At 57.2% G+C, this 10,280-nt stretch overlaps 1 protein-coding gene across 1 annotated transcript in view; it reads right to left on the bottom strand.

Annotated features, from left to right (window-relative positions):
• Nucleotides 1-9,941, bottom strand: part of LOC144946722 (protein-glutamine gamma-glutamyltransferase K-like) — a 12,462-nt gene extending 2,521 nt beyond the window's left edge. Inside the window, exons 1-12 of the mRNA XM_078875852.1 lie at nt 9,762-9,941; nt 8,925-9,128; nt 7,991-8,251; nt 6,184-6,302; nt 5,589-5,696; nt 4,848-5,022; nt 3,741-3,879; nt 3,229-3,332; nt 2,627-2,715; nt 1,733-1,886; nt 877-1,182; nt 4-109 (exon numbers count right to left, since the gene is read on the bottom strand). Of these exons, the coding sequence (XP_078731978.1) occupies nt 4-109; nt 877-1,182; nt 1,733-1,886; nt 2,627-2,715; nt 3,229-3,332; nt 3,741-3,879; nt 4,848-5,022; nt 5,589-5,696; nt 6,184-6,302; nt 7,991-8,251; nt 8,925-9,128; nt 9,762-9,939 (1,943 nt within the window). The 5' untranslated portion in view covers nt 9,940-9,941. The remainder of the gene's footprint in view (nt 1-3; nt 110-876; nt 1,183-1,732; nt 1,887-2,626; nt 2,716-3,228; nt 3,333-3,740; nt 3,880-4,847; nt 5,023-5,588; nt 5,697-6,183; nt 6,303-7,990; nt 8,252-8,924; nt 9,129-9,761) is intronic.
• Nucleotides 9,942-10,280: the final 339 nt, after the last annotated feature.

Here is a 10,280-nt window from a genome sequence, read left to right as displayed (position 1 = left end):
GGCTGGCTCGTCTCGAGCACCCGCCCCGTGGCCGTGAGCATGAGGCCGCCCTGGTCCACCAGCATGCCCAGGTACTCGCCCCGACGCACCTGCAGCACCACCTGGTGCTCTGGGCCGCAGGGGTGACAGGGGGGGGGGTGAGTGCAAACCAAGTGAAAGGCTGACAATGTAGAGATGACAATAACGTTATTGTTACTCAGATCAGAATCTGTATTTAGACTGGAGGAGGAAGCTGATGAGCTATGAAGATCTTTTTTCACAGATGTCCAGTATGGCCGGGTCAGAAAGTTCCAACAGCAAACAATACAAACACACGATAACAAGGCAAAACATTGAGAAACTGGTAAAACAAGTCACTAAATATGAATACGTAATTAATTAATTAATTTCATAAGTCCGATTTATCAAGATGGGCAAGGCAGCAATAACGACACCAAAACATTCCCAGACCACCCCGAGGTAACGCCACACAGCAGCAGTCCCTCATCATCGATACGCAGGCAATGATCAAGGTTACAAATTATTCATGTAGAGATGCAGATGCTACATCTCTTTCACATGTCCTTCTCTCCACGTGAATAAAACGTTAAAGTAATTTTGACACAACTCACCAGCCCCATGGCCTTCTGGGAGTGCATCAGCGGCATTGATTAAATGTAAGCAAACTGTGGACCGGATTCGACACACAATGTCACATCAGCAGAGTCAGCTAAAGTTTATGGGCTTCCAATACATGGAGAGAGAAAAATAATAGCGAATCCAGAGCTTAATTTAAGTAATTTCAGCCACAGCTATCTGGGTTTGAGCTCTTTCCACGTGTCCATGTGTCTATCCGTCCCCTCCGTCCCTCCGTCCGTCCGTGTGTCCATTCGCTACCGGCGCCCGGCGGGAGGTCCACGTCGAATCTCTGCCGCTTGACGGCGGAGCGCACGACGCCCGTGTAGAAGAGGGCGTCGCAGTGCAGCAGCAGCGAGACGCGGCGCTCATCGCCGTCCACGCTGTGGTTCTTGAGCCGCACGCCCAGCGCCACGTCGCGGCCCATGGTGAGGGCGCCGTCCGGCGGCGCCGTCACCTCCAGGACGACGTCGTGGTTGGGCCGCGAGCCCAGCGCCTCCGCCAGCAGGCTGGGCTTGGTGCCGTACCTGCAGGCCATCTCCACCGAGACGCGCTCTTCATCCGAGCCTGCGCACGCACACGCGGCGCGCACTCGTTCATTCTTCATTTATTCGTGTGTCCATTCGACCATTCGTTCAAACGGTCAATCATTCGTGGGGCTATTCGGACGGTTCGCAGCGCAGTGCGCTAACCATTGTAATGCCACTCCCCAATAAACAGTGCACGCTCACAAAGATAAAGATCCCCCGCATAGCCTTCAACAGACTGGGAAGTGCTGCTAACGAGCACCTATGAAGGCCGGCACACAAGAGAGAAGGCCGCCAACACCACGCCCTGCCGCCTTTGTCTCCCCAGTGGCGATGTTCACACACCACACCAGGGACTCATTTGAGGCGTGCTAATCCCTGCACCACTGCTCAAAGACAAAGATCTCCCTTATAGCCTGAACGGACTGTTGCGGCAAGTGCTGTTAGCGAACACCTATAAAGGCTGGCCCGGCACACGAGGGGGTGGGTGGTCAGCACCGCGCCCGGCCACACACACCCCCCTGTCTGCTCATAATCACAACATGTATTTACCCCCCCCCCCCCCCCCCCCCAGGGGCACTCGCGCTCACCCTCCGGGTACTTGTACGCGTGAGTGATGTCTTCGCGGTTGTCCGAGCCGATGGCCTTGGTGCTGATGCAGTGGCCAACCGCCCTCCGCTCCACGTCCACGGGCGACAGCTCCCCGTCCAGCCCCACCTTCCAGTACACCTTGTCGCTGTTCACCTGCGGCGCACGCAGCCGAGCAAAAACGACGGTCGCGGGAGCGCGGAGATTTACATTCACGTTGTAAGGTATTTTTGCATGACCGCAGTCGCACACTCCTGGAGAGTTTCTAATTTTACGTTTGTGCATCCGGAATCCGCATCTGCCGTGGTTTGTGCAGCGGATGCAGTTCAGGGTGGACCGTGAGCTTGGAGTGGATGCTGGCAGCCTTCACACGGCCCACTGTTAACAGACGAATTCCATCAACGTGGCTACCGAACATCGACCATCGACCTCAAAGTCTCCAGAGCAACAACAGAAAATGGCGAACAAAGACCGTAAGCAGGAAGACTTATTCACAATTCTAGCTGTCGTCTGATGAAGCTGGTTGTAATCGCCAGTGAAACGTCATACTCAAATTTTAAACGTTGTGGGTTTACTCTGCAACACACCGGTGTGCTGAAGTATTAACGTTTTGTTTACGTGACACGTTTATATTCATGCGATCTAACCCAAAAAAAAAATATTTTTATGAAAAACATTGGTCGCCAAAGCCTACACAAGTTAAAGCGATGTGGTTGTGAATTTATCTTCACTTGCGTAAAACGATCAGATTTAAATGTTTGCTTTATTTAATAACGATTTTACAATTTTAACAGAGCGGTGTCCGTCTGCAGCGGGAGCGCCCTGGAGCTGCGAGGCGGCGCGCGGCACGCGGCACGCGGCACGCGGCACGCGGCGCGGACCGGAGGGCCACTCACCTCTGCAAACACGAACTTGGTGTCGTAGGGCAGGTACACGATGCCGCTCTTCACCGCGTTCACGGGGGACGGTCCACAGCGGAAGATCCCTGCGGGAGACAAAGATCCCCCAGCCCCACCCCGCCACGTCGCCATTAACGGACTGTCGGGGGCAAAGTGCCGTTCGCGAGTAACAGCGGCACCAACGAAGGCCGGCACGGTGGAACACGAAAGGGGTGAGTGGCCAGCACCACGCCCGGCCCGCCCTTGTCTCGCGAGTGGCGCTGTTTGTAGATTTAAGGTCGAGTCGCACGCAAACGCAGGCCAGCGCAGAGAGCTGGGAACCAGCCTTCACCCGCGGGAAAATTCACAAAGGACATCACCCAAATATCGACGTTTTTTTGTTGCTGCCAACTGTGCTCACGCACCACGAATCTCCCGTGTTTTAAATAGCGCGAGCTACTGGCTAGGCAGGACCATCCGCGTAATGAATCGGATAAGCTCAAGGAAGAGACCCGTCCTCGCTATTACGATGTTGAATTTCCACCACCGCTGGTAGGGGGCTTGGAGTGGAAATCCGCACCGTCCCGCGTTTGTTGCACAGAGCACAGCGTCGGCGTCACCTTCGCTGTTCTCCTGCGGGGTGGCGTCCACGATCTGCCATCCGCCGTAGCCGAGCGGCAGGTCGGGCCTCGCCATCCAGCACTCGCTCCACACGTGGTAGTTCCTGCGGCGGGGCGAAGGAGGGGTAGGTTGGAGGGGTAGGTTGGTGGGGTTTGGAGGTGGGGGTGCGGTTTGGCCATACTTCATCGCGCCGGTCAGTCCGAGTTAATGGAATTAAACTCAGGTCGCTGGGTTGATGACTCTCGGTGTGCGATGCGTTACAGCAAACGCCAGCACGGTGCACGAGGGGGGAAGGCGCGGCCAATACCAGGCTCAGCGAACTTTGTCTCCCCACCGGGGCAAATCATCTTAAGAGCGGCCCTGGACCAATTCAGAAATTGCCCACCAATGAGCAGGATTGGTGACTCTCAACGCAAAAACACACACACACACACGCACGCACGCGCGCGCGTAAGGAAGCCTGCACTCGTACGCATGCACTCACGCACACGGGCGCCGCAGACACTCCTACCAGATGGAGTCCTTGTTGAGGTCGTCGCGGGGCGCCAGGCTCTCGTCCAGGTAGACGTCGTAGGACATGCTGGCGTCGCGGTCGTGGGCCGAGCAGTAGTTGGTGACCGGGCGGCTCGGGATGCCCAGGCAGCGCAGCACTGCACCGTCGCACCACAATGACAACGACAACAACAGCTGCTGCTGCTGCTGCCACCGAGTGACTTGTGCCAGGCCTAGGTACGTTTTTGATGTTACGTGAAGTGAGGAAGGTTCGCTGGAAGGTCACGGGACACACCCAGGTGTCACGGGTTAACTGGCAGATACACCACCTCACTGCGTTTTAGCCGCCCGGTGCTCCGCTCGTTGTTGTGAGCGTCGCTCCTCTGCCCTCCTTTGCGGTTGGAGGGTGGCTGCCTCCAACTGGCGCCACGGTGGCGAGATGTTAACTAGCTCGCCTGGTATACAAGAGATCGTGGGTTCAATTCCGACCCTGACACCTGTATATTTGGGGTTTGCATGTTCTCCCCATGGACGCGTGGAATTTTCTCCAGGTCCTCTGGTTTTGACCTCCACATTTAGAATCAACGCATTTAGAGTATTTGGCTGCTATAAATTTCCACATGATAAGCCACTTCATTGAGCTATTATTTATGGCCAGGTTGCTTCTGAAAAATAGCTATATAACTCAGTGGGCCTTACTTGGTAGAATATATATTTTTTATATATATAGTTTTAGTTAAACTGCCTATTTGCATCCTTCACAGAGGCCGATCTTGACACCGCTGGTACCGGTCATCGGCAAGTCCGCTCAGCTCTACATCTGGCCAATGCACCACCCACGTGCTGATGCGGCGATGACGGCGCTGCGCCGCTACCGACGGCAACAACGTCGCTGACGACGACGACGACGACGACTCCAACGACAGTGCTGACCGCGGTGACAACGACGGTGCTCGCGGTCGGCCTGTGCCAACCAACCGGCAACCGGCTTGAACTCTCAACCTCGCGCCGGCAAACTGAGCCGTCCCCCCAGCTGACGACGACGTCATCGTCGTCATCGCCGTCATCGTCGTCATCACCATCATCGTCGTCATCATTGTCGTCCTCATCATGGTCTCATCCTCACCACTGGTGGCGACTCCGGCGAACACCCAGCACTGGCCGTACTTCACGGGCCGCCGCGACATCTTGAAGTCGAGCAGAATCTCCGCGCTGCCGTTCCACGCCGTGGGGGCGACTCCGCCCGTGTAGTTGTCCACCCAGCAGCCCTCCACCACCCCGTTGTCGTCCTGGGAGTTGACCTGCGACGCGCGTGAGGAGGGGTGGACGCGCGAGGATTTGTCTCTCGCTTGGTTGCCAAGATGGCTTGGGGAGTGGAGATTGTCAGCGCCATGCACTACCACGAGAGTACAAGGTGCCCGTCAATCCTACATCACTGTGTCTGGCATTCATGAGAACTGCGCGAAAGGAAATCTGGTAACCCTCAGTACTATTCACACACGTGTATTGCCCACCACACACACACCACTACACACACCACCACACACGCTACTGCATACACCAACAACAACAACCGCCATTCACCACTAAGTGGCGGTGACGTCACCACGACGCTTGTGCCAGGCCATGTGCACCTTGAGGCCACGTGAAGTGTCGAACGCCCGCTGGCAGGAGGTCACGGGGCAGACCCAGGTGCCACGGGTTGACTGACAGACGACTGCCCGATGCACCACCTGTGCCCCCTACTGTGCCAACTTGCTGTGCCTTAGCCACCCGGCGCTCTGCTCGTTGTTTTGAGCGTCGCTCCTCCGCCCTCCGTTGCTGGAGGGCGACTGCCTCCATGACGTGGGGGACACTGCGGACTCACGGCGGCGGAGGCGACGCGAGCCACCGTCACGGGGCTGTCCCGGCCGGGCAGCGGGAGGCGGCCGCAGTCCAGCACCGAGAGGGCGGCGTCCAGAACCCCGTACTCGTACTGAGAGACGCACACGCACACGCACACACACACGCACACACACACACACGCGCACGTGTACACACAGAAAGCACAAAGGTCCCCCAGATAGCCTTCAACAGACGGTCGGGGCGAGTGCTGTTAGCGAGCACCTATTAAGGCCGGCACGGCACACTATCGGGTGGGTGGCCATCGCCACGCTCGGCCACCTTTGTTTCCCCAGTGCTGATAAAGGGCTGTTTCGACAGAAGAGATCTGAAATGACTCGGCGCTGATGTCAGCCGTCGCTGGAAATCGAACTCAAGTCGCTAAGTCCACGGCGCAAGTGCGCGAACCGTTACGCCACCGCTTCACCCTAAAACGTGCTCCTACACACAAAAGGCAAAGATCTCCCGCATAGCCTGTAACTGTTGGGGCAAGTGCTGCACCTACGGTGGACTTAATCCAGACGTACGAACACTCCGCCACAGCTACCTGGGTTCAAGCCGGGCGTTGCGCGACGCTTCACCTGCCCGAAGTTCCAGACGCGCGACACGATCTGGTCGCGCGTCCCGTGGAAGATCCTGCCGATGTCGTTGAGGACGTACTCCTCCCGCTCCGCCTCGCTCTCCATGTAAACGCCGTCCTCTGTGCGACCACACATGAGCACGCATGAGCACGCACGAGCACACACGAGCACGCATGAGCACGCACGAGCACACACGAGCACACACGACCACACACGAGCACGCATGAGCACGCTCACGGTGAGTGAGTGAGTGAGTCAGTCGGCGGTGGCGGCAAGACCCGGACTGGCCATAGGGCAGCAGTCCGGAGGGCAAATGCCCGGAGGGTCGGTGGGGGGGCCGGTCTGTGCGGGGAAATTGCAAATGTGATCAGAAAATAAGGAAATACATTTTTATGAAAATATTTCATGGCCTCTAATGTGTATTTCACATATCAGGGGACCTTTTTTCCAGTATCAAAGTATGACAAATTTAAATTGGTTTTACCCTTTCTGGCAATAGAACAGGTGGCAATGTCGTCCATCTTATCAGAGCGAGTTCGTTTGCATGTTCACCACACGCACGTGAGGCTAATGAGGCTTGTCTCTGTTTGGTGTTTGAACATCTTAACACCGGTGGTCTTATTGCCAGAAAGGGTCAAACCGATTCTTATTTTTCATACTGTACGTCACATCGTAACATCCAGTTAACTCCAAAACTTGAATCTGAGCCCGCTGTTTTTACAAATACCTGGGCCGATTTTTAGTCCCAGTCCATCACTGGTAAGCGTCCAGCGACTGACAGCGGCTCAGCTCCATGACCCACACAGGGCCCACAGTAAAATCACTCCAAGCCAGCCTCGGGGAGAGCGAGCGAGAGAGAGCGAGAGAGGGCGCGAGGCCGAGTGTTTGGAATTGTTGCAATCTGGCTTATTGAGACAATGCCCCGAATGAATCAAGAGGGGCAAGGTCACGGACAGTAGAGAAGCCGGCTTAATGGTAGCTGACCGGAGCTTTGGATTTAAACGTGCGGTCAGCACGCCAGCGGTGGCCGCGTTGACCCGATCGAATCGTGCCGTCGCCGCCGCGTGTCACCCATTAACGACTCTCACAGGGCGGTGCACACCCTCTCTGCGTTGGAGAACGGCCCGCGGAAGTGGATATCGCTGAACTACTTCCAACAGCCGTTTGAAGTGTTACCCCTGGTCCGCAGAGTAAGGGGGGGGGGGTGATGGGCGGGGCAGCACTTCCTCCACCCGCCCCGCCATGGACGGGAATGCTCGCAGAATGGCAGCCAAACCAAAATGTCATTCTCAGAGCTCGGATTTGGCCAAATGGAGGGCAGAAGCAATCGCAGGCGGTCACCGGGAGTCGACTGTGGTGAAGCCAGACCACCGCATAAGGAGCCCGCGGAGTGTTAATCGCCGTGATGTCTCCTTTGTAGTTGTGGATCAGGCCATTGCGTCGTCATACGTTGTGGTCTGGATGTCCACAGCGGAAGGTCAAACCCCCAGGGGATCTTCGGCGTTGGGTCCGTCACAAGGTGGTGTTTCTTAAACGAGTTTCTTTTGAACTCCACGGAGGTGCAGTAAACGGGCTGGAAAACCTGGCCTGCCTCGGCACGATGGTGAGGAGAGCCTCCACTGCAGCAGGACCAGGTCACGGGGACTGCCGTGGCAATGAGAAAACTGAACAAGGTCGATTTTTCGTTGTTGTGTTTAACGAGCCATTGCAATGGCACTGGCGTTGTGCAACGAAGTCGCTTGTGTTTCGCGTGCGACGTTCCACGAACGTTTACGGGGCAGCCCAGCCCGGTACGGGATTCGCTCACCTGGGCACCAGGGGTTGAAGAGGAAGTAGAGGTCGGTGTTGGGGTCGCGGGAGGAGCGGTAGAGGCCGCCCGCGCTCAGCGTCGCCACGTGGAAGCGGTACTTGCCCACGATGCACTTGGGCGACGTGTGGACGAGCAGGGCCATCCGCGCGCCCTGCGAGCCCGTGACCGTCGCCTTCCAGGTGCCGGGCTCCACCTCCTCGCCCGGCTCGGCCAGCGGGATTGGGATGTAGGTGCCACGATCGATCCTCGGGTACTTTCCTGGGGAAGCCAAAACAGAATGTCGGGTTCAGTGGGTTCTCAAACATCTTGGAGGAAATGGAGCAGCGCAGAGAAAACTCCCACGGCGTGGTGAGGCAAACCTCTAGCCCAGTGGATCAACCGAGTAACTCCCTTGCCTGACCCAACGTGTTTCTGAGAAATAAATGTATTCATTAATGAACATCAACATTTTAACCAATTGTCCATTTTGTGAGGCATATCCCTAACTAGCTAAGCAACCGCAAGTGAATAAAAACATAAACTCAACGGACGCTCTGCGTGCGTCACGGAATATGTTCGCGCTTGCTGGTTACTCTTGTAAAGCCGCATTGTTTACGATCAATGAGTTCACAAAGGCCCTTTACATCCTTCTAGGTTCCCATATGGATTTAAAATGTCATCGTCGTTATTTTATATTGGCAGATTCACACGTGATTATTCACCGAATGACTCTCAGGCATGACATGTCACACATTTATAAATCACCTCACGTGCCCCCTGGGACATTGCCACGTGGTACCTCCAGGGGGCCCTACCAGTCAACGCCCCTTGACAGGGCCTAGCCCACAGTCACGGGCCTAGCTCACAGTCACGGGCCCAAAGACAAAGGGCCACACACGCACGTGGCGTGGGGTGGCGGGGTCGACGTATCGCGGCCGCGAGCGGCCCTCACCGATGTAGAGCTCCAGCTGCAGGCGGTCGGAGCGCGGCTCGAAGGGGCGGCTGAACGTGACGGTGACGGGGAAGGGGAGGCCCCGGCGCAGCACGGGCAGCGGCGTCTCGTAGCGCTCCGTGCGGTGCTCCAGCCGCGTGCGCCCCTCCTGCTCGCCGTGCAGCTCCACGGCCCACACCCCCAGCAGTGGGACCCCCCCCGCACCTGCGCGGCACGGCTCGAGTCAACTCAGACTTTTCTTTTTACTTATCACCACCAAGGTGGGAGACTCAAGAGGCCAGGACAGTCGCGTTTGCGGAGCGCTGGCGAACAGAGCGGAACAACGCGGACGTCCAGAGACTGGGACATCATCGCACGCCTCCCCCTGGCTTTGACGTCCCTCATCCTCCTCCTCGTTGAAGACACTGGCGGTGGAGCCAGCAACCGCGTCAGAACATCGAGAGGCCGATATGCGCGGGCATCACGAACGCGAAGAGCTCCCGTCTCTGTCGGCGGGGTCACGAAATCCTCGTGGGAGAACGCGACGGCTTCTGGCGGCCGTTCCATGCACAATGCTGCCAACCCACGCGGTTCACCCGCATTCGTGTAAAGGGGAATCGAGTTTTCGGGTCTATACGGCGTACAGCTGTTTCAATACGGGCAACAAAATTTGTCTTTTGTGTCTATTTGTTTGTGTTTCTCCCTCGTGATGGGGCTTTGTAGGATGAACGTTGAGATGTATAAGGGGCACGGGGTGACCAATAAGGTCTGAATTGGTCTGCAATAAGGTAGGCAGCACTGATTAGGGGTTGACAGGTGTGCATGCAGGGGGGGTTGGGGGGGGGGCGGTTGTCGAACCCGGGGGTCCAGTGGTGCGGGGCCGCCCGCCGGCCACCTCGGACGAGGAGCTCCCCGTGTCCTCGACGGCGGTGAGCACCGTGTCGATCGGGGCGAAGGACCGCGGCGCCGCGGTCTTCCCCTTCCGCGCCCCGGAGCCCTCGGCCTCCGCGCGGAAGTCGCCAAAGTCTTCCCACATGCTTGCTCCTGGACACGACGAGAGGGGAGAGGAGCCGGGAGCGACGTCGCCTCGTCGACGTCGCCTCGTCACCGGCGCACGCGGGCGGGTGCCGCTTTGGCCTTGCGCTGCGCAGGGACGGCTGCCGTTGCGTTAGGGCCCCCCCCTAGGCCACAATACTTTGCGTTCAGACGCTTCGTTACCTTACGGGTGAAGTATTTTCCCATGTCTATGCTACCTTCGTCAATATACACCGACCAACGTGGTAAATGCAGTCAAATAACCCCCGTGAGCCGCGTGGTTTGGAGAGGCCCTCATCCAGCAGTGGATTGACTAACGTACTGTACTCTACATCTTGACGT

Source organism: Lampetra fluviatilis, chromosome 42 (genome assembly GCF_964198595.1).
Source record: "Lampetra fluviatilis chromosome 42, kcLamFluv1.1, whole genome shotgun sequence".
In the NCBI taxonomy this organism is placed as follows: Eukaryota; Metazoa; Chordata; class Hyperoartia; order Petromyzontiformes; family Petromyzontidae; genus Lampetra; species Lampetra fluviatilis.
Note: the sequence above shows the minus strand (reverse complement) of the source record. Positions and strands in the feature narration are given on the sequence as shown.